The sequence below is a fragment of the Phacochoerus africanus genome, chromosome 4 (genome assembly GCF_016906955.1).
Source record: "Phacochoerus africanus isolate WHEZ1 chromosome 4, ROS_Pafr_v1, whole genome shotgun sequence".
NCBI lineage: Eukaryota > Metazoa > Chordata > Mammalia > Artiodactyla > Suidae > Phacochoerus > Phacochoerus africanus.
This window is the reverse complement of record NC_062547.1, coordinates 20,316,330-20,341,409: the sequence shown is the minus strand read 5'-3', so window position 1 is coordinate 20,341,409 and position 25,080 is coordinate 20,316,330. Positions and strand designations below refer to the sequence as shown.

Below are 25,080 nucleotides of genomic sequence, written 5' to 3'. Positions count from 1 at the left end.
ACTGAAACACATGCCCACTTAAAATTATTAGCCAAATCTTTAGAAATTATGAATAAACATAATACAGAACTCAGGCTTTAATGTCTAGGTATGCTTACAGTTTTATATAAGTTTCTGTGTAATATGTATTTGAAAGCTCGTCCCAATGTAGAAAAAGAATTTCCAGAACATTCACGTGATCTTTAATATCTGTTCCAGTGTGCAGAAGAATTATGTTATCTTTATAATGTTTCTGTATATAAATGGGTGTGTTTACTATTTACCTGGATCTTATCTCCTTTTATAAGTTGTTTCATTCCCTGTGGTTGTAGTCTATATCCTTCAAACTAACTTTCTGTAGATGTATAATTTGTAGTTTAAAGCAGTTTACATGGAGTTCAGGTTTTGAAGTAAAAGAAATGGTGCATTTTGCTGCCCTCCTGTGGACTATAGAGCTTAACACTTCAAGTGTGGGAAGGGTCTTTGCCGGTATTACAGTTACTATCTTGAGTCTCCCAAAAGGAAGTGAGTTATATTTTTGAGGTTGTAAATTTAAGTTTAGGTCATGGTACTGCTTCCTTTTTGCTCTCTGTGTAGTGTGGGGACACCCACTGAAAAGCATCATATTTTGCGATCTCTTATCTACACGTGGGGTTGGAAAGTTATATTTAAACATCTTTGTATACAGGCTTCATTCTGCATCAGAAGCTTACTATGGTTTCCTGTACTCACAACACTGAGGACACAGGATTATGCACACCAACAAAAAGTATGAGGGATGAGCAAGATGGGGTCTGTTTTTTCTAGCCCCCACTAGTTAGCAAACAAGATATTTTTTAATACGATTTATCACTGCAGTTATATATGTCTCCTGATAGGAACTGAAGGGGGCTAACTTTTTGTTCAAAATACTTTGTGTGTTATAAGTTAGGCAAGTTCCCTGGATGTTGTCTTTTACATCTTCAGTTTCCATTCATTGTTGCAGATGTTTTGGGAGATATTTCAGTTTTTGACATTAAGCTTTGCTATCTCTTTTTTTATATATGATTTTTATTTTTTTACATTATAGTTGATTTACTGTGTTCTGTCAGTTTCTACTGTACAGCAAAGTGATCCAGTCATATATATATATATATATGTATGTATTCTTTTTCTGACATTATCCTCCATCATGTTCCATCATAGGTGACTAGATACAGTTCCCTATGCTATATAGCATTTGCTATCTCATATAGCAATCATTTTCTTGACTCTTTCCCACTCAAAAATATTATTCTTTTTTTTTTCTGTCTTTTTAGGGCCACACCCACAGCATATGGAGGTTCTCAGGTTATAGGTCAAATCGGAGCTGTAGCTGCTGGCCTACACCACAGCCACAGCAACACCAGATCTGAGCCGTGTCTGTGACCTACACCACAGCTCACAGCAACACTGGATCCTTAACCCACAGCCACAAGGCAAGGGATTGAACCTATGTCTTCATGGATATTAGTCAGATTCGTTTCCGCTGAGCCACGATGGGAACTCCCAGAAAATTCTTTATGTGCCCTGTGAACCAACTAGTTGAAAAGAATTCCCAGTTTTGGAATTTTTGTTTCAAACAATGAGAACCAAGTATTTAAAACCTTTAACAGATTTAATCATTGAATTATTTGTTTTACTCAGTTCCATGGCCTGATAGAAATAAAGAAATTGAGCCTGGTAATCACTAGAAAAGAGCATCAGTGATATTTAAAAATACATATGACCGAGGATATGTGGTTCTATGTGTATGCTCATTTGGGTTTTTCTCCCTCTTTTTTTCTTTCAGTATTATTACTAGTAGTTGAATTTGTTTCATACTAAACTATTATGCTCTTTGACCAAGAAAATCTCAGTAATGTTACTTTTCCTTTTTTTAAAATTTTATAGTTGATTTACAATGTTATGCCAGTTTCTGCTGTACAGCAAAGTGACCCAGTTTTATATATGACTGGATATATATATATTTTCCTTATGTTTTCTTCCGTCATGGTCTATCCCAAGAGATTGGATATGGTTTCCTGTGCTATCCAATAGGACGTTATTTTTTTCTTAACCACCAAAGTTTATTTAGCATGATCTTGAAAATGTGGGGGAAATTTAAATCACATTTTTCATAGCTATTGAAAAGAGCACAGCCTTGGATTTCTGTCTTCTCCTTTAGTTGCTTTTTATAACAACAAACCTAAATTTGCCATTTAAAACTTGCCACTCTCAAAGCACTTTAGCTGTCAGGCATTATTTAATAACCCAGTCAGATCACAAATATCCCAGGTGACGATTATAAAAAATAAAAATGCAAATCAGATTTCAGGGAAAGAGCTATAGGTTAGTAGCAGCTGATAGGATGGGTACCTGGTGTTGAGCAAGACTTCTGATTCCTGGTACACTCAATAGTATAGCCGATTTCCCTCAGTGATATAAAATACAGCTAGGAGAAAGCCTCACATGCACAAAACAAGCAATTCACGACTTCTGTCTCACTGTACAATGCCTAAAAGCTATAAATGCTAAAAATTGGGAGAGAGCTGGAAACCACGTTTTATCATGTGCAAAATGGCAAAGTGGAAGTGAATTCCTCCAGGTGACTTTAATGTGACATAAAGCAAAAGCAAATAGTGTGTACTATCATGTATTTTTCTATACTTTTCATTTGATTTAGTACATTGGCCATGTATACTTAGATGTAGGTAGATAAGCTCAAATTAAAGTCTTAATCCCAAACCCCTGAAGTAGGTCTACAATTAGGCAACTAGAGAACTTTCTTAGTCACATCTATAAGGCCTTCCAAAATATTCTGTGGTAGAAGGACTTCAGTGGCCTTTTTTAAAAAACCTTGGTTTAAATAGCATACTTGGAGTTCCCGTCGTGGCGCAGTGGTTAACGAATCCGACTAGGAACCGTGAGGTTGCGGGTTCAGTACCTGCCCTTGCTCAGTGGGTTAACGATCCGGCGTTGCCGTGAGCTGCGGTGCAGGTGGCAGATGCGGCTCGGATCCCGCGTTGCTGTGGCTCTGGCATAGGCCGGTGGCTACAGCTCCGATTTGACCCCTAGCCTGGGAACCTCCATATGCCGCGGGAGCGGCCCAAGAAATGGCAAAAAAAAAAGACAAAAAATAAATAAATAAATAAATAAATAAATAGCATACTTACTACCCAAACCAGTATAGAGACAGTTCCTAACCTTTGTCCTTATATCTAAGTCCTATGAGATACTAGGCTCAAGTCTTTCCTAATCATGGAATAACTAGGATCTTGCGTTCTCATTTAAAGATATTGTCCTTATTATTCACTTTGTCTGAGGAGCAAAAAAGACCAAGTAGCTTTTGACACATTATTAGCTTCAGCTTTGCATTATGTCTTTGCTCCAGGAAAAAGGGAAAGCCTGAAGCAACAAGTACTTCTGATGGTAGGTCCCTTTCCCATTATTCATATCTCTGTACCTCCATTTGTAGTTTGGGAAGGAGGACCAGAGTTAAGGTCTATAGATTTTCCAAGTAGTTTTTTTTCCTTGACATCAGCAGGTGACCAGTCACTTGCAGCTGGAGAAAGGAGAGGTAGATATAAACCACGACGGTTGTGAGTAGCTAGGAAATCTAAGCCCTCCCCTGTCCCCAGCCCCCAACCCTCTGTGGGCTTATTCTAGGTCTTAAGAATTGAGTGAAGCCACATCATTGCAAAGTGCATGGTTGACTTGAATAGGTGTGCTTAGTTTAAGCTCACTGACCACATAAGGACTCTTAATATCATTCCTTTTTTTTCCCCCCTGTCATTTACAAAGTCAATGGAAATTGTACCAAACTGTGACATACGATAATGCTACTGTGGGTAGCCTGTTTTCTTTACCACATACACCCTGTTTTCCTGCTTCTGTGTTTGCTTATGTTGTTTTCTCTAGCTCTTCCCCATAACCTTTTCTCCAGTGTTCCCCACACACAGATTCTAATCTTGCTCATCCTTCAAGGCCCACTTTCTGCCACATGCCTTACCTGATCCCTTAATTATAAGTAATTCATAACCAGCCATTCTACCTTTGGCTCTTGTGACTTGCCATACAGTTACTTGTGAGTTTCTTGTGTACAAGACACAACTCTCATACAGGACTTATCCAGCTTATTGGAAACAGGGACCAATCCTTGTTTCATCTTCATACCTTGGCCCACCATGCATTCCACACCCTCCCTCCAATGGTTAGCCCATAGAATGTACTCAAATGGCAAATTTGATGGTACGAGTTTGAACTACTGAGAATATCTAGTAATAAAGGGTAATTAACTTGTATCCACCCACCGTTTACTTAAAATGCTTCATATCAAACCCCCACTCAACATGCATATATAGATAGAGATCTTCTTTTAAGGTCTGCAACTCCCACACCATAGAAGGGAGAAGAAAAAAGAAATTATGTTGTTTCACTTGTCCGTAGAAGATGACACATCTAATAGATAGCCTGTACTCTCACCTCCTGTCTGTACTGTTTTTCATGAAAGTTACAAACAAATGTCCTTGTTAACCCTCATTGAAAAACATGGGTAAATCAGTAAGTGAGAGAAAATCTTCTAGATTTGTTTCCCCAGCCTTCTTGCTTGAAACAAATTTCCCTAGGCTGAGGTAAGCAAGAGATTTAACTTTAACGATAATGTTAATAATAACAGCAGCAGTGACAGCTATGGCAGTTCAGCAGCTACAGCAGTTAATTTTCTTTTTCAGTATTGTTTCTGCATGGGAAAATCTTTCATGGTAAACTTCCAGTAAATGTTTGAATTCCCTTGTACAAAGATCTAACCTGACCTTTCACATTTCTAGAGGAAGTTATAGCTGTGGAGAGTTTAGATTCCATTACTGGAAGTCATTTCTTCCACAGCCTACGTGTCACAGTATCTGTATCTCAACTGGTGCTGGCTTTGCTCCCTGTGCTTTAGTCACTTAAGGGAAGTTCACTTGGCAAGACAAAGAGGCCAGATTTATGGCTAGTTCTCCTTTTTCTCCTCTAAAAAGAGGCAAGATGTATAGGTCTATAGAAACCAGTGTATTTCAGATTCTCCCACCATGTGTGAAGAGAGTGTTCCCTAGGATAGAATTTAACTCTAGAATATGTGGTAAAAGGGAATCAATCTCTCCATCCCTCTCTCCTCACCCTTCTCCCCCTCACCACCCCCCCCCCCCCGGCCTCCACCCTCTCCCCTCATTTGTTTTTGAGGTCACACGCTTTCCTTTCTTAAACTCACTTCTGACTCATACATCTCACCATGAAGGAATGCCTGTGTAATCCTGAGGTTGCTGATTTCAAGTCTTCAACATGATCTGTTTTCTCTCTGGCATTGCTGCACTTTTAAGGTCAGTCAGTACATAACCATTACTTTGAAACTTCCCACAAAGAATTTCACTCAGCAGTAATTGCTGAATAAGAACGAGTCTTAAGACACCATTACTTTCATCTTTCAAAGTGGAGGGCAACACAGGCAAAGGAGGTGAGGCAAGTTCACGTGACTTGGGTGCATTCATCAGCAACCTAGGTTTCACCCAGATTCAAGAAGTTTGGTATGCTAATGTTCATGATGGTTCAGCAGTGGGGCTGCCTGTGACTCCTCTAACTGTAGGACAGTAGCTTATCTCTCCATTTCAGATAAAGAACCTAAACACGGAGAAGTGAATGATTTGCCCAAGTTCATATGCTAAGGCTACAGCTAAGGCAGGATTTGAGTTCATACCATGGAATACTCTTAGAACAAAGTCTGCCAAGACTTTGTTACAACTTCTGGAGGTGGAAATCATAAAGGAATCTGTTCCCAGTAAGATTTCTTACTTCTTCAGATATGCCTCACGTGCCACCCACAGTTAAAGTTTCCTGGTAATATTTTAAAGTAATCTGCAGAGCACTGTTGAATAACTGAAAGATACAGTTTTGTTCACTTCACAATTTATTATACTATCTTTGCTTAAAAAACGTTTATCTCACTAGAGAAATAAATATCAAATTGGGGTAGCTAAAACTGTAGTAAAAGAAAACATTCAATTTGTTTCTAAGTTAACCTGTTTATGAAAAAAAATTGTTTTAGAGTTGCATAATTTGAGTGCAGTTGAGTAGAAAGGTAAGGAGAAAGACAAACACTATAAAAAGTCACTCATCTCTCTTAAGAGAACGGTATGATCTATATTTTCCATCTAGGTACCTTCTATTTAATTTTATGTATCAGAATGCTTCCTATAAGGTAATTTTCTGATAGGTAGAAGAAAGGACACTTTAGAGTATGACATAATCCCATTAGAACAGGAATGATAGGAATATCTTTAGACCATTTTTCATAAATTGAAATTTGAATTTTTATTCCCATTGCAAATTATTATTTGTGTCTTAGAAATTCATTATATAATAAGCACGGGAGTACACTTCCCTGTTGTATGGGGGAGGGGGAAGGGGAGAGTGTGCTAGAGGAAGAAAGATTTGTGGGAAGACAGAAGCAAAAATAGCAACCTACCACGAATTGTTGAGCAGCAAAGAGGCAAGTGTTGAGTAACTAAACGTAGATTCTATAGTGCATTTTCATCTTGGAAGGCAGTGGATTCACACTATCTATTAAAAATGTCCTTCAGGGAGTTCCCGTCATGGCACAGTGGTTAACGAATCCGACTAAGAACCATGAGGTTGCGGGTTCGGTCCCTGCCCTTGCTCGGTGGGTTAATGATCCGGCGTTGCCGTGAGCTGTGGTGTAGGTTGCAGACTTGGCTCAGATTCCGAGTTGCTGTGACTGTGGTGTAGGCTGGCAGCTACAGCTCCAATTCAGCTCCTAGCCTGGGAATTTCCATATGCCATGGGTGTGGCCCTGGGAAAAAAAAAAAAAAGCAAAAAAATAAAATGTCCTTCAGAGAATGCAGAGTGGTCTGTGAGGCTAATATTTAAATGTTTTAGATATTTTATGATTTAGATGTGCTGAGCAGTTTAATCTGAATTAATTGCTGTTTTCTTCTGAATGACTGGTAGAAATAACTCTATACTACATCTCCTACACACACATGTTGGAAGTTGAACTTAGGCAAATAACTTTGATATCTTCTTCTTTTTCTTTCTAGGGCCACTCCTGCAGCATATGGAAGTTCCCAGGCTAGGGGTCAAATTGGAGCTGCAGCTGAGACCTACACCACAGCCACAGCAACAGAGGATCCAAGCCAAGTCTGCAACCTATGCCGCAGCTTGCAGCAACACCAGATCCTTAACCCACTGAGCAAGGCCAGGTAATGAACCCACATCCTCATGGATGACAATCAGGTTCTTAACCCACTGAGCCACGGCAGGAACTCCCATAACCTTGATAACTTCTAAGAACCAGTTGCTCATTCTAGAAATTCAAGGTTGGCTATAGCTAAAAGACCTTGTTAAAGAGATTACATTGAGATAACTTCCTATTCTTTTGCAACTTTTAGGGAAACAGCAATAATAATAATAGCAGCATACCATGTGCTCAACAAAGGTCTGTTTGCATTTAATCTCAACAATGAAGTAGATACTATTATTAAACTCAATTTGCAGATGATAAAACAGATAAAGAGATTTAAAACAAACATGAGTTCCCATGGCTCAGTGGTTAACGAACCCGACTAGCATCCATGAGGACACGGGTTCGATCCCTGGCCTCGCTCAGTGGGTTAAGGATCTGATGTAGCTGTGAGCTGTGATGTGGGTCGAAGATGTGGCTCAGATCCCGAGTTTCAGCAGCTCTGGCATAGGCTGCAGCTACAGCTCTGATTCGACTCCTCGCCTGGGAACCTCCATATGCTGCTGGTGCCGCCCTAAAAAACAAAAATAAAGAGTAAACAAACAACAACAATAACAACAACAAAAACCACTTGCCCTGCTACGAAACTAGAAGCTAGTAGAAATGTGATTTGAACTCACTTAGTCTGGCTCCAGACTGTGCTCTTACCCACTGTGTTCTAACACTAAAAGAATTACACAAGTCTGTCAATAGTTTTACTTGGCTCACTCTAGTTACTTGGCTCTTACAAGGTTCTGATGCCTCTCAGTTTTGTGTCATTTCTTTATTATAACTAACCCTAAAGAATCTAAAGGAACCCTGAAGCCATTCCTATTCCAGCCAGGAATCTCTTAACCAACTTATGCGATTCAGAAGGGAAGAAGTATTTTTAACAAGTAAGTGCTTATCCAACTCTAGTTAGAAAATAAATATTATTGGACCTTTATAAATAGAATTATCATGAGAAGGTAAGAGATTTCCTTAACCTTGGTCATGATAGGAGTTCCTAAGAACTTAGTTTATTCTGAAAATCTGCTTAGCCACAGGATAAATTGTGCCTTTATCCCATAGGAGACTTAAGCTTTGACAAGGTGTATTAAATATTTAGTTGTTTTCCAGAACATCCTTATAGGGTAGGTTAATATTAATAACCCAATTTATGTAGGCAGTATTCTAACAGCAGAAAAGGATGTTGCTATGTCTAAGATCTCATAGCTGTTCTAGAATCAGAAATACACTCTGGAGTTTCAAGCTTAGTTGGTATTAGCTTATATTCTCTTACATCTATGAAAAACAAGACTGCCAGGATTTGAAATAGGTGCTAAATGCTTTGCAAGCAAGTATAGAGCATTAAGCAGAGAAGAGTGTTCCCATTTTCACTTGGGACCTTGTTATCTAAAGCATTTCATTTAAATCTTTAAATCATGTAAAAAGAAAAAAAAATAGCTCTCAAAATTAGTCTAAGTCATATAATGTCCTCACTTTTGAGTCAGCAAAAAATAATAGCCATAGCATGGAAGATTGACTTGTTACTTTTTAGATGTCTTTCCATTTTTCCTTCTCTAACATTTTCTTGTTTTTTTAATGAGAATATCATCTCTACCTTGCTGGGAAGAAATTTTTTCCACATAGGCAACATCTTTAGTTCCCCTTTTGAGCTGGAGTAGACCTATATCATACTCCTAAGAGCAGAAACTTCTATTTTTCCTCAAGTTCTTCAGTTCTCCCTCAGACAGTTAGAAGGAGTAATTTAAAAATTAGCCAATAGGACTTTCTATTGCTAGCCTAGATAATCGTGGAAATCATACCAGAATGCTAAACCAGTCTGTTTTTAACTGTCAGCTTAAGAAAATTCATATTAATAGTTCTAATTTTAAAGCATGTAGTTTTTACTTGATCATTTTGATTCTGCCTACTTCTAAGAAATATTCTAACTTAAACTCGTTATTCTTCCTTTAATTCCCCCCTCCCTTTTTCTGCCCTCTTCCTTAGAGGAGTTGGTCCCAGTTTCCTGAGATGGAGGGCAAGACATTCTTAGAATGCACAAGGCTTGCTCTGGGAAGGGTTAGGTTTGAGGTCATGCAGGAGGACTAATTTTAGCTTCAAGATCTTTTGCACATCATAGCTTGTAAATTACCTATAAAGCATTTTTAAATATTGCAGACATTTTAAAAGATGAAACCAATTAAATTTTTATAATGGGAAGAGGGTAGGAGGAAAAATAAGAGATGCAAAGGTTGGAGGAAGAAATCACTGGCAGAAAACACAGCTAGAATTTCACTTGTTAAAGGTTAAAAGTTTGTCCTTTTGCATTACTCAGCCTGTGTCAAAATGAAAAATGCTTTAAAGGCAAATTCACCAAAGTTGAAGGCAGAGAATATTCACTGGGAATAACGTATGCTTTAAAATCTTCAGTATTATTGTCTGCTTTTAATAGTCATGCTTATTTATATCCCAATTAAGAATTGTCTCTGAGAAGTGTGCTGTTCTTCATAGTTTTAGTCAGTTTGGTGTGTAAAATTGTCTGTTGTCTTTGCTCTGTTTTATTTATTTATTTATTTGTCTTTTTAGGGCTGCACCCACGGCATATGGAGGTTCCCAGGGTAGGGGTCAAATCAGAGCTGTAGCCACTGGCCTACACCACAGCCACAGCAACGTGGGATTGAGAGCCGCATCTGTGACCTACACCACGGCTCATGGCAACACCAGATCCTTAACCCAATGAGTGAGGCCAGGGATTGAACCTACCTCCTCAGGTTCATTTCCACTGACCCACCACGGGAACTCCTTGCTCTGTTCTATTTTAATGCTCTTCTGTTTGGTTTTCCCATACTAACTTGCATATACCAGATGGTGAAGAGAGAAGTAGAGGCAAATCAGCAACCTCTGTCCTTTCAGGAGAATCCAGAGAAAGAAAGTGACTACCATTTCTCATGGCTTCTTTTCTGTTAGCCCTCCAGGACTCACACACTCGCTTTGCCTTCCATCTCTAGCAATTTGTCCTTCTTATTGTCTCCCAAACACAAATAAGAATCCCCTTTCCTGTTGCTTTGCTCAACACATTGTTCTTCCCTGCCTAGAATGCCACCTTCCCTACTTTTTCTGCAAAAGGGGTAGGATTAATGAGATGAAAGCCAAGAAGCTTTGTAGTAACATAGAACTGATTCATATCCCAGTCTACCACTTAATTTGCTGTTAGATCTTGGGCAAGATATTTAACTTCACTGAGATTCAGTTTCCTGATTTATAAAAGTAATATTTCACAGGGTGTTTTTGAGGGGTAAGTGGAAGAAAAAATAAAGAGTACTCAACAAGTATTGGTTCCCCGGGGTTCTCTTGTAGCACAGAGGGTTAATTAAGCATTATGCACTGTCACTACAGCAGCTTGGGTTGCTATTGCGGTACAGGTTCAGTCCCTGGCCTGGAAACCTTCACATACCACAAGGTGCAGCCAAATATTACCTTTTTTTTAGTTCCCCTTTTTAGGCTCTCTGTTTTTAAGTCTTAAAATATTCTTCAGAATTCAAGTTCTGCCTATTCAGAGCTTATTCTCTGAAGCATTTATTTGGCACAGTAGGCTACCTCATTATTGTTTGTTGTATTTACTGTCTCCCCAAGTTGTTTGTAAGTTTATTGAGAGCAAAAGCTCTCTTGAAACAGAGAATCTTTAGTTTCTGATGTAGCCTTGTTGAAAATGATAGCCTTAGATGTGTGATAGTGTAGATTGAAAAATGGAAAGTGACCCCCTAAGCATCCAGTCCCCTTTCTTTAAACTAGTAAGTTGGGAACGGTCTCGAGTCCATTATATTTTCTGGTAGCATAAAGGAAAATGGCTTGAGAAGTACTTTCCTAAATTATGGAATCTAAAAGGGAGTCATCAGATCCAGAAAGAGACTTCTTGTACTTTCATAGCTGTGAAGACAGCTTGACTGGGTACGTACATCTCTTTGAGACAACATTCTCTTTTTAAAAAAAGAAAAACTTTTAGAGTATGTTTGGATATTCTGATAAAGGAGGAAAGTTACCTACACACCCTTACCCAGAGAATTGTCCTCTCAGAGGCATGTGGGCTTCCACTGAACATGCATCTTCGGTAGTAACACATGTGGAACATAAGAGAAGAAGAGACCTCTTCAGCCAGCCAGATCCCCACCACAGCAGACGTAAGGGCCCAGTAACACAGTCCCCTATGCAGAGAATGACCAGGTGGAGCTGGATAGTGGCTCTCTGCCCCTATTTATACACAATCCTTAATAAGATCAAAGCTCTTGGACTCCTGGGAAAATTGTCATAAGGGTCATGCTCACTATACATCAGAAAGTATCAAGGAGTGCTGTGATTACATTCAAGATGTGACATTTTATGCTTGGGTAAATCTTTAATCCATGATCAGATCTTGTTTTCCAAAAGAAAGAGAGGCTACCTTTGTGCTCTGGCAGTCTTAAATGTGGATTCTTTGCCACCGTCACCCCAAGTGCTTGGTTTTTAACTTGTAATCCTTTACCTTTTGGTATAGCTTTCATTTTAGGCTCCAGTGCAGGAATGGTATGTTTCTCTGCTATAATTCATCTATCTCCAGCCCTATTCAGATACTAATCCATCATTTCTCACCTTCAAAAAGCAAACAAAAGGAAAACCATTTTTTATGATGTTTTATGTTTCAGAGAAGTGTTTCGCAATCATTCATTATGAATAGAATGAGATCTTGGGACTTGATCTTTGGTGTTATAGTTTGGTTTTTTTTTCTCCTCAATACTTGGTTCTTACAATAGCCTAACAGATAAAACTTGAATTTCAGTGCAAAATCTTGAATCACAATAATGACCTGGATTTGGGCACTCTAGCTCACTGATTTTTGTGTGTTCTGCTGGGAAAAAACTGAGACTGTCACCTTTTTGCTCTTCCTGATACTTAGGGACCTTGAGCTGTGGGACTACACAAGAGAGAGTTTCTAATGTGTTCTATCTGTGTCTCTTGTCATTGAGGTAATTGTCATGAGAAAACCCTGGACAGCAACCATGACAAACAGAAATATTTTGACAACTCACAGTCACTGGATGCCGCTGAAGAAGAGCCCTCTGAGACAGGAACAGAGGAAGACCCTGTGCTTTCTGTTGAGAATTCAGGGAGGGACTCAGATGTCCTTAGACTTGAAAGTAAGTTGATTTGACCTGAGCTCTGCTTCTGGGGTAAAATCAACTCTCAGGCTTTAAGCTTAGACTTTGCTCTGCTCTCAAGCATTTGTTTCCTTTTTAACAGTCACTTCCTATATTATAGAATCATGAGGATGACCCTCGGAATGTGAGGCAGAAGACAGACTATAATGTAAAAATGCTCTTCACACTTCTTTTTTTTTTCTCTACCTCAACATCTTTTTGGAGGACAAATTTGATTTATTTACCAGTCTTTCTTCTTAATGTCATTAGTCTATTGAGTAAGTCATGGGGGAAAAAGCCAGTTGTATTTACACTAACCTAATAAAATTTGATTTACACTAACCAAATAAATATTTGGAATAATGGGCATACCTACCAGGCCTTCTCAAATTCTATTTTATGACCACATTTGGAGCTGTGCTTTGTTGAGAAATTCTTAAGATTATCAGTCAATTTATAATCTCCAAAACAAGTGACTTCTTTTTAGTGTTCACCCTCCTCAGCCTCTTCACTGCCTCTGGAAGTGTACACACCTTCCCACTAGAAACTCTCCTTCTCCTCTTGGCTTTTGCGCAGCCAGTTGCTCTTGGTTCTCTTTCTGTCCTCGGAATATCTCTTTTCAGTTTCATTCACTTATTCTTTACTTTACCCTTTATTTTTTTTACCCCAGGATCTTAACTTTGGTTTTCATTTCTTTGTCCTCTGTCTTCTCTTGGTGTTCAGATACTTTGGAGAATACCAGTGACTCTAAATCTGTGTTTTCAGCCAAATATTCTCTATGATTCCAGATCTTATTTCTGTGTTTTAATGGTCTCTTTATCCGGATGTGCCACAGGCACTTCAAATTTAACATATCCAAAACTGAGTTTGTCCTCATTTTGCCCTATATCGTGAACTGCTGCTAATTCCTATATTCCAGCTCCCTGTTATGGCGCAGCTCACCCAGTCATCACCATATCCAGTCAGTACCTAAGACCTATTAAGTTTATCATCTCTTCATCTATCCCTCTCCACTGCCTGAATTTAGACTTTCTTCATTCCTTCCTGGGCTATCACAATGGCTTCATGATTGGCTTTCCTATATCTAGTCCCATACATCAGTTTATGTATGGAGGGAGAGAGATGGGGGGTATGTATGTGCATGTAGGAGAAAGAGAGATAATGCATATAAATTTGTGTACAATTTTAAAAACAAAAGCAACCCCATTACCAATGTATTGTGTGTCTAAAAAGTTGTTTCTAAATCAGATCTGATCTGTTAAGTTGCCTGTATTTAAAATTTTCAGTGGCTCTCTTACCTTCAGGAAGAATCCAAATGTCTTAACGTGGAATATGAGGCAGTTTGGCCCTTGAGTCTGTCTCAGCTGTACCATCTACTAGTGCTCTACATAGCAGGAAGTACAAATCTTTTATTATTCCCTCACATGCCTTGCTGCTTTGAGCCTCCACACCTTTGCCCAGGCTGGGAATGGCCCCTGCATACTCTTTGCTTTTCTTTTTCTTTTATTTTTATTAAAATATGGTTGATTTAACGAGTTCCCATCATGGCTCAGTGGTTAACGAATCCGACTAGGAACCATGAGGTTGCGGGTTCGATCCCTGGCCTCGCTCAGTGGGTTAAGGATCTGGCATTGCTGCGAGCTGTCGAGCTGTGGTGTAGGTTGCAGACACAGCTTGGATCTGGCGTGGCTGTGGCTGTGGTGTAGGTGGGCGGCTACAGCTCCGATTAGACCCCTAGCCTGGGAACCTCCACATCCGCAGGTGCCGCCCTGGGAAAGACAAAAAGACAAAAAAAATAGATTTAAAGTGTTGTGTCAATTTCTGTTGTATAGCATGGTGACCCAGTCATACATATAAATACATTCTTTTTCTCATACGACCTTCCATCATGTTCTGTCCCAACAGATTGGATATAGTTCCCTGTGCTGTACAGGAGGACCTCATTGCTTATCCATTCTAAATGTAATAGTCTGCCACTCTTTGCTTTTTATAGACAACTCCTGTGCATCTTCAAGATCCAGCTCAAATGTCATCCCCTCTGTGAAGGATTCACAAAGGTCTCCAGGCATTTAGTTGTTCTGTTTGCTGTCTTACTTTTAGTCAAGGCACATAATATTAGTTGCTTGCATGTCTTACATCCCATCAGACTGTGGGCTTCTTATATATTGTGTTCTATATAACTTTGTATTCCTGCATACGGTAAATATTCGTTAGTGATGAAATGTGAACTTTGCCTTCCTGGGTAAATTGGATTAACATATTCAGCAATTACAAAATCGTGTATTTCCTTCTAAATGGTATTGTGTGTGTGTGTGTGTATATATATATATAGTATATAAATAAAAGGTCTATGAGAAGCAAGCTAAACCTCAAAGGGGAAGATTGTGACCTTTATTTTTGCAGGTTTAGAAAATTAGTTTCCTCAATTCTACCAGAAATCATTGGACTTTGAGAAAATTAATTTCCCACTTATCAACTCAAAAGACATTGATTTTTAAGCCAGATGGCTAGTTTGTTTAATCACAAGAGGGTTACTCCTCCCTGCTGCCTGGCAGCCTCATGTCTCTTTCTGGCGTCAGGCAGGTACCCACACAAACAAATGAACATCAAAGGTTGTTTGATAAACTCAGAATCAGCACAGATGAAACTGAGTCATGTTAAGGGCTGTTTTTTCAGTTTATAGAAACTGTCCCTGTTCCAGTACAACTTGATAATGACCAGAATACTCATGACTACCGAATTAGTCTTTTCCTAGGACAGTTTCGAATGAAACCCAACCGAATCTTATTCTTTGTCTCTTCATTTTCTGAATACAACATTGCTCAAAACAGATAACCTCGGGTTTCGATTAAGTTTCTTTAGTTCCATGTTTCCCATGCAGTTCCATTCTGTCCCTATGCTGGGGCTACAGTGTAGTTGCCCTGACTGGGACTAGGTGTTTGCCAGGTCCCTTTAATATTGTGCAGACTCTTAGGGTGGATTCCTTTCCACATTTCTAATTTAATTCTAATATGATGGTGAATCTTTACTAGTTTTACTCTTAGGTTCTAACTTTTCTTTATCATACGAAAAGAAGGGAGTACCTTCTTTTTTTCCTTAAATACTGACAAGTCCACAGGTACCACAGTTGTGATAGAAGTTGGTATGTTTATACCAGCCGACTTCCTATATAGTATGCTTAAGAATCAGAAAAACTATTTTTTAATGCAGATAGTACAGTTAAATAAAAGTCAACCATAGACATTAAAGAATTTTTGAAAACTGTTTTTGGAGGAAAATTTGAAGAAACACAAGTTAAGCCCTCTCCAGTAACCATAAATTATTATGATAATCACTACATTTTTGTGGTGCTTACAAAGTGTTATGAATTGAATTAAGTCTTAACATTGTGACATAGATATTATTATTAAGCCCATCTTATAGATGAGAAAAATTGAGATACAGGGAAGTTAGGTACCTTGCCTTATATCTTCAGCAGGTAGCATATAACTAACTAAAACTCATCCTCAGGCCTTCTGTTTCCATAACTGTGTCATTTGCCTGTGGCTCTTAGAAATAGGGGTTTGATAGATCAGAACTTTATTTTTTCTTTCATTTTCTTTCTTTTTTCTTTTTACAGGCACACTTGCAACATATGGAAGTTCCCAGGCTAGGGGTCGAATCAGAACTGCAGCTGCAGGCCTGCATCACAGCCACAGAAACATGGATCCTAGCCACATCTACAACCTACACTGCAGCTTACTGCAACACCCGATCCTTAACCTACCAGTCGAGGCCAGGGATCAAACTTGCATCCTTACAGAGACTAATCAGGTTCTTAACCTCCTGAGTCACAATGGGAGCTACAGAACTTTATTACTATTATTATTATTTTATTATTATTATTATTATTTTGCTTTTTAGGGCTGTACCCACGGCATATGGAGGTTCCCATGCTAGGGGTCAAATTGGAGCTGCAGCTGCCAGCCTACACCACCGCCATAGCCACAGCCACAGCAATGCAGGATCCAAGCCACATCTGCAACCTAGGGGTCAAATCAGAGCTGCAGCTGCAGGCCTACACCACAGCCACAGCAATACAGGATCCAAGCTGCATCTGAGGCCTACACTGCAGCTTAATGCAACACCAGATCCTTAACCCACTGAGTGAAGCCAGGGATCAACGCTTGTCCTCATAGATACTAGTCAGATTCGTTTCCACTGCACCACAACAGGAACTTCAAAACTTAATTTTTTTAATTGGTAAAGTCATTTTTAAAGAAAACGAGTACCTACTATTACCATTATTTTATAAAAGATTTTAATGTCAAAAAGGTACAAAGGCAGTCTTAGAATAAAGGTCAGTATTTCTCAAAAATGAACACTGGCAACTTTATACCAACAAATGTATAGCTGGACGTGTGTGTGTGTAGTATAACTTTAGATACATGTTCCTTTTTTGTTTCTCATTTTGCTAAGGATTGGTTAAAATTGTGTCACCAGTTGACATTTGAAAAATCACTACTTTAATGCCTCATCATCTGATCCACAGTTCTTTCCTGGGAAACTATCTGTGGAAGGAAGAGCGCAGGTTTTGTAGTCAGAGATAATGTTATCATGTCCTGGCTCTACCACCTACTATTGTTTAATTTAAAAATAAACAAACCAGGAGTTCCCGTCGTGGTGCAGTAGTTAACAAATCTGACTAGGAACCATGAGGTTGCAGGTTCGGTCCCTGCTCTTGCTCAGTGGATTAACGATCCGGCGTTGCCATGAGCTGTGGTGTAGGTTGCAGACGCAGCTCAGATCCTGCGTTGCTGTGGCTCTGGCATAGGCTGATGGCTACAGCTCCAATTAGACCCCTAGCCTGGGAACCTCCATATGTCGTGGGAGCGGCCCAAGAAATAGCAAAAATAAAAAAAAATTTTTTTAAATAAATAAAAATTAAAAATTAAAAAAATAAACCAAAAAAAAAAAAAGCCTCAGCGTACTCTTGAGTATTTAAATTAAATAACTTACAAAAACATTTATTTTAGTGCCTGGTACACAGATGGAACTCAGTAAATACTCTCTTCTACAAACACAGGCATGAGTCTGCTGCTTCCCAGCTTAAAGCCTGCTCGTGAGCCAAGTCCTCACATGTACATACACATAGTATCTGCTCAGTAAATGTCAGGAGAGGAGGCCCTGGCATATTTGTACAAGAGTTGTTACAGGAGCAATTCCATATTTGCTTTTTTAGGTTATCTTGTTGGAATTACCTGTTTTCTCTTGCTATCCTGACCCAGCTAAAAGAAGGAAGGGTACTATTGGTGAAAATGAAAACTCATGATTGTTTTCTTCTCAGAAGTGAATCATTTCCGACCTACCTTAGCATGAGCGATTTAATCTAAGCCTTTTGTGCTTTCTCATTACTGACTTGAAATTTTGTGCCATTGTTTATGTGTTGTCTTTAATCCACAGCTTTATACTCTGACTTCAAAAAAGAGATCACTGCCTTTTTTAAAAATTAAAGTATAGTTGCTGTACAATATTATATGCTACAGATTGACAATTTTTACAGGCCATACTCCATTTATAGTTATGATAAAATATTGGCTGCACTCCTCATGTTGTATCCTTGTAGCTTATTTTGTACCTAATAGTTTGTACCTCTTCATCTCCTATTCCTGTATTGCCCCTCCCCTCTCCCCACTGGTAACTTCTAGTTGGTTCTCTGTGAGTCTGCTTCTTTTTTGTAATAGTCACTACTCTGTTATATTTTTTAGAGCCCACATGTAAGAGATATCATACAGTATTTGTCTTTCTCTGTCTTATTCCACTTAGCATAATGCCCTCTAGGTCCATCCATGTTGCTCCAAAGAAGACACTAGAACTCAAGACAGAGTTGCCCAAGGTCCTATGGTGGTGGAGTCCTAATTTGAAACTAAATTTATCCAATTCCATAGTATACTCTCTTATTTTTATTTATTTATTTATTTTTGTCTTTTGTCTTTTTTGTTGTTGTTGTTGCTATTTCTTGGGCCGCTCCCACGGCATATGGAGGTTCCCAGGCTAGGGGTTGAATCGGAGCTGTAGCCACCAGCCTACGCCAGAGCCACAGCAACGCGGGATCTGAGCCGCGTCTGCAACCTACACCACAGCTCACGGCAACGCCGGATCGTTAACCCACTGAGCAAGGGCAGGGACCAAACCCTCAACCTCATGGTTCCTAGTCGGATTCGTTAACCACTGCGCCACGACGGGAACTCCTACTCTCTTATTTTGAGAAACAAAGTAACTTATCCTTAAAGGTAGAAAGCACCCGCTTGCTTCAGAAACCAGTCTAATAGTAAAACCTGTTGATACTAATCATATAAGACTTTCTGGAGAATATGTTTTGAGTCCACACTTTAAAGGAAGAACATTGTCTTGCTGGTCATCTCTTTGTGTGACCTTTACCTCTGTTTATTGTCAGTCTATTTCATTTTGAATGTAGCACTGATCTTTCCAGCTTCTGCTCCCTAAAACTCTTTTCCTTTTGTGTGTGTGTGTGTGTGTGTGTGTGTGTGTCACCACACCCATGGCATATGGAAGTTCCCAGGCCAGAGATCAAATGTGAGCCACAGCTGTGACCTATGCCATAGCTACAGCAATGCCAGATCCTTAACCCACTGTGCTAGACTGGGGATTGAACCCATGCTGCTTCAGAGACAACACTGGATCCTTAACCTACTGTGCCACAGCAGGAACTCCCCTAAAACTCTTCTTGAAACCTGTCTTCCAAGATTATTAATACTGCTTCTTATCAAACTGTCACCTTCTTTTAATCACCTTCTGATATTCCTCTCCTTCTCAGCGTGATCCCAACATTGTCTAGCTTCTGCTTCTGCTCCAAGCCTGGTCAACCTGGTCTCCCCCTGAGTAGCCCATTCCATTTTCTGACCACTCATAAGTTTTTCATGTTGAGCTAAAATATGACTTCATTTCTAGTCCTGCCCTCTAAGACTGACAAAATCGTATCTCTCATTAATGTCACATTTCCTTTGATATTTAAGACTATTTTGCCTGCCTTCCCATCCCCTGCGTTTTTGCTTCCTTCGGCTAAATATCCTCATTTCCTTCAGTAGGTTCTCTCTTTTTTTTTTTTTTGGTAACCGACAATGTTTTTTGTTTTTTTTTTTTTTATTTTTTTATTACTCAAATGAATTTATCACATCTGTAGTTGTATAATGATCATAACAATCTGATTTCACAGGATTTCCGTCCCACAGCCCAAGCACATCCCCCCACCCCCCAAACTGTCTCCTCCAGAGACCATAAGTTTTTCAATGTCTGTGAGTCAGCATCTGTTCTGCAAAGAAGTTCTGTCTGTCCTTTTTTCAGATTCCACATGTCAGTGAAAGCATTTGATGTTGGTGTCTTATTGTATGGCTGACTTCACTTAGCATGATAGTTTCTAGGTCCATCCACGTTGCTAAAAATGCTGGTATTTCGTTCTTTTTGATGGCTGAGTAATATTCCATTGCGTATATATACCACATCTTCTGGATCCACTCCTCTGTCGATGGACATTTAGGTTGTTTCCATGTCTTGGCTATTGAAGAGTGCTGCAATGAACATTGGAGTACATGTGTCTTTTTGAGTCATGGTTTTCTCTGGATAGATGCCCAGGAGTGGGATTGCTGGATCAAATGGGAGTTCTATGTTTAGTTTTCTGAGGAATCTCCATCCTGTTTTCCACAGTGGTTGCACCAATTTACAATCCTATCAAGAGTGTGATAGGGTTTCTTTTTCTCCACACCCTCTCCAGCACTTATTGTTTGTAGACTTTTGGATGCTGGCCATTCTGGCTGGTATAATGTGGTACCTCAGAGTGGTTTGGATTTGCATTTCTCTGATAATGAGTGACGCTGAACATCTTTTCATGTGTTTTTTGGCCATCTGTATGTCTTCTTTGGAGAACTGTCTGTGTAGCTCTTCTGCCCATTTTTGGATGGGGTTGTTTGTTTTTTTTTGATATGGAGCTGCAGAAGGTGTTTATAAATTTAGGAGATGAATCCCTTGTCAGTTGATTTGCTTGCAAAGATTTTCTCCCATTCTGTGTGTTGTCTTTTCGTTTTGTTTAGGGTTTCCTTTGCTGTGCAGAAACTTTGAAGTTTGAGTAGGTCCCATTTGTTTGTTTTTCTTTTTATTGCCAATACTCTGAGAGGTGGATCTGAGAAGATGCTGCTGTCATATATGTCAGAGAGTATTTGGCCTGTGTCTTCCTCTAAGAGTTTTATGTTGTCTGGTCTTATATCTAGGTCTTGAATCCATTTGGAGTTTCTTTTTGTGTGTGGTGTTAGGGAGTGTTGTAATTTCCTTCTTTTCCATGTGGCTGTCCAGTTTTCCCAGCACCACTTATTGAACAAGCTGTCCTTTCTCCATTGTATAGTCTTGCCTCCTTTGTCATAGATTAGTTGGCAAGACTGACAAGGGATTAATCTCCAAAATTTATAAACAACTTCTGCAGCTCCACATCAAAAAAACAAACAACCCCATCCAAAAATGGGCAGAAGATCTAAGTAGGTTCTCTTTATTATAATTTCTAGTCCCTTCACCATCCTTAAAGTGCTTTCTCTGAGATTTTTTTAATCCTTCTAGCAAAATATTTTCAAGTCTGGGGGCAAGTCTGCATGTATGTGCAATGTTTCAGCTACTCTTCCTGCTACTCTTTCTACTTCCTACTCTTCCTTCCACCCCTGATTTCTTTGGTCCTTCTTCACTTAACATGATTTTGAATACTTTGATCAAGTCACTTTTCTATGAATGTGCTCCACTTTGAAAAATCTCTTGAAACTGGGGTACCCAGACCTAACCATAAATTTCCAGATGTGTCTGGAACGTTGCAAAGTTATAGTGAACTTTTTTTTCTCCTTTTTTTCCTTTCTTTTTACTCTTTTTTTCTCTTCCTTCCTTTTCTTTTTATAATCAAAACTACATATTCTTCTCTCCATCTGTCTGCACTTCTCCTTGTCCCTGTGATTCTTACACAGTTACCTCACAGGGCTGAAACTCAGCTCTGAATTTTTCTGGTACTTCAAGATAGGATTCATCAGAATGAATTCATAGAAGCCTCACTGTGGGTGTTTACAGTCTTTTCACTTTACAATATTTATTCTCCTTTTTCCTGTGTGAAAATGGTACAGGTTGAAGATAATTTTAAAAAAATAAAGATATGGGTCTCAGTCTCTGTATCCAGTTTATATCATACCATCTGCTCTAGAAGCAGCAATCTTAAAATTTACTTTTTCTTCTTGTTTCACCTGTGATTTAAAGCCTTCTGAGATCCCTCTAAAATTCCTGACTTCTGCATTTCCAGATGCTTATTGGACAGTATCTAGAGAGATGTCCCTCCATCCATTCTGGCCTAGACTATAAGCTCCATGGGTTGTTTTATTCTGAGCTCTCAGCACTTCATTAAGCACATAACAACAAATGTTTAAATGTAATCAGCTTGCTTTTTTTTTCTTTTTTGGTGCACCTGTGTTATGTGGAAGTTCTCAGGCCAGGGATCGAACCCATGCCACAGTAGTGACAATGCGAGATCCTCAACCACTAGGCCACCAGGGAACTCAACAGATATTTAAATGAATTAAGTGTCTGAAATCCTAACACTTTATCTTATTGTCCTCTCCTAATGCCATCGCCTTTGTAAATAGCATTATTATGTTTTCATATTCACAGATTCTAAAATTTCACATAGTGAAAAGCTGACTATTTCACATCAGGCTTTAAAATCTTGAAATCATCTTTGGATTTATTCTGTTTGCCATTATATCATATCCATTTAATTACCAGATTCTTTTTTTTTTCTTCATTGACATTTCCTTATATACCTCTTTCCCCTCCCTTTTTAAAAGTTCCCCTTTACCACCACCCTAAGTCAGCTTCTCTTTAGGTAACTCATGGAGACTGTTGAAACCGCTCTCTAACTGGTCTCTGAGTCCTCTGTCCTCCTCCTCTCTTCCACCCCAGACCCCTAATACACCAACTGGCTCTTGTCTTGTTATTCTTTGCTTAACAAACCAGAGGAATCTTCTTCCCAACTTTCCCATTCTCAGTGTCACCCTCCTTCCCTAAGTATCGTATTTGCTGATATACTCTATATGCATTCTTTGTTCAAGTTCATTTGAAGTCAGTAGTGCCTTCACATATACCTTCCTTATCCTGTATCTGTATGTGTTCATGGGTATGTGAGTATATATGTACCTGATTTTTTAGTTTTGTCACTCTGGGAGTACCCTCCCTAGACTTCTCTTCTGTCTAAATCCTGCCTCGGGTAGTCTGCTTCGTGTCAGAAGCATTGTGCGACTATAATCAATTATGTTTTTCCTTTAGAAAAAAATGTTTAAATGCGATTGTTCTCTCATTGTTTCATATATATATATATATATATATATATATATATATATATATAGTTTTGTGCCTCCAACTTGATTATGTTTAATTCCACAGGATCAGATTCTTTTTGTCCCCACCTGTATAGCATATAGCACGGAGATGGCACATAGTAGGCTCTAAATAAATAAAGGTTGGTATATTCTTCTGTGTCATAGCACATTTATGATTTCCCCGTTCCTCACCTTTCTTTAGTGTTGTTTTTTAGGAATTGCTCTTACCCCAACCCTAGTAGCCTTTGAAAAGCTGGAATGGCTGCCGGCAGCAGAAACCTGCAGCAAGTTCTATAGTCTTTCTTGATTGAATATTCATTTCCCTTAGGAAGGCCCTTTCTCTAAGAACTTTTTAAATAATGTATATTATTACCTTGTGATAAGGGCACAGGGAAGTATTAACCTTTGGGACCTGGGCCTGCAGAACTCTTCGCAACTAAACATGAATGTTTTCTTTCTTTCTTTCATGAATGTTTTCTAAATAGTAGTAGTTACTGAATGGAAATAAGGCTTCCATACCCAGCATCCTTATGCAGCCTAACTATACACTGGAGAATTAGTTTCCTGCCTTCTGTCTTTGACCAAAAGCCACTTTTCTTTAAGCCCATATCCTTGGCTATGGCCACATCAGTCAGAAATCCTTTTCTGTCTCAGGACTAGGTGCAGAGAATCCCACGGTAGCCACAGGAGAAGGAAGGAGCAGAAGCTAAAGTAAACATGAGGAGTACTTAGAGAAAACTGTTGCTACAAGTGATATGCCAGGCAATTCAAATTCAGCTCCTGGTTGGGATTCCTATAGCAATCTTTTTCAGCTGCTTCCTGGGTTAGCTACTGAGAAGTTTGTAAGTCACATAGGGTGCCAGACCCTCTGCTAAAGATGTTGATGTCTGCCTTTCTGTCGCCTACTTTTCATCTTGGTTGAAAGTACACTTTTTTAGAGTTTTAAAAGTCTTGAATTGCTAAAGCAAAAGAGAAACAGCAGGTCTTCAAAGACCTCACAAAGCAAATTATTCCTGAGTTCCCATTAATTGAGTCTACAATTTTTTGTGCCTGCTGTATGCCAGGTGCAATGCTAGACATTTGGGATACAGTAGCAAACAAGATAGAAACTAAAAATTAGAACTCTTCGTCAACCCTACATTTATACTATTGACCATGTAGTTTTAGCAAGTAACCAACCATTTTAATCTAAATATCTTAAAAAAAGGAGTTTGCAGACTCCCATTGACTTTATGCTTGTTTCAGAACACTAATGTTAATAATAAGCAATAGAAACCAGCAGATTGGTTCAGAAAACCTAAAAGAAATTTAATTGAAAGGACAACAGTACATTTTGTAGTTACTTGCTAACAAATAGAAGAGCCCTATTTGCTTTTTCAAGAAAAGAATGATGGAGAATCTCTGGCCACATTTTGAGCCTCATATATTTCTAGGGGTCCCTTGTATAAGTAAGTAGTTAAAAAGTTTTTCCTTGTTAAAAAAAAATGAAAGACAAGAAAGGACGACAGAGGTTTCTAGTGCAACGCCCAGCCTAGCAGCTGGAATAGAAACTGGGATGGGAGATGCCACTAGAGAGCTAAGGGCGGTACTGTAGACCTTCTATGAGAAGGGCTCAAAGCTTTAGTTGTTTTTAGCCATGACATTCAGCTACCTTTCTTACCTCAAGCCTCCTCAGAAACTAAAACTATGCGCTTCCTACCCCCACCACTCCTTTTTCAGCCACACCAACAGCATATGGGAGTTCCTGGACTGGGGATTGAACGTGAGTTGTGCTGCATCCTATGCCATAGCCATATCCTTAACCCACTGTGCCGAGGATCAAACCTGCCATATCACAGAGACAAGCCAGATCATTAAGCCAATGTGCCGCAGTGGGAACTCCCTAAAATGATGCATTTCTAAGATGAGTCACTCACTTTGGCTATAGGCCTGGTGATGTGGATCTGAGGTTGCTGACCTTGGCCTTATTAATGCCATGTTCTAAATTACGGAACAAACCAGAATTACCAATTAAAGGTTATTGGGATAACGTAGACTGGCATTTTGTGAGCAATCAACCACAAGCTCTCAGGCTGTCCAAAAGGAGTCATTTTACTTTGTTACTTGTTTTTGTACCCTGTATACTTCTAAAAAGGACTGGAGATAACTCTCACAGAACACACAACATACGATTCAGCCATTAATTCAAAATAGCCAAAGTAAATAGTAAAGATTTTTTTCTTAAAAAAAGAAACTTTCTATTAAGACTTTCAGACTAATTTTGTCCAAAGCTTTCCAG

At 39.1% G+C, this 25,080-nt stretch overlaps 1 protein-coding gene across 4 annotated transcripts in view; it reads left to right on the top strand.

Annotated features, from left to right (window-relative positions):
- Positions 1-25,080, top strand: part of TTC17 (tetratricopeptide repeat domain 17) — a 147,885-nt gene that overhangs the window by 73,878 nt on the left and 48,927 nt on the right. For 3 of the 4 annotated variants that reach the window (XR_007134378.1, XM_047775946.1, XM_047775948.1), the window contains exon 17: positions 12,238-12,408. The exons of the other annotated variant lie outside the window; for it this stretch is intronic. Coding sequence is in view for 2 of the 3 variants with exons in the window: in XM_047775946.1 (XP_047631902.1) it covers positions 12,238-12,408 (171 nt within the window). In the remaining variant the exon portion in view is untranslated. The remainder of the gene's footprint in view (positions 1-12,237; positions 12,409-25,080) is intronic. 4 annotated transcript variants of the gene reach the window in all.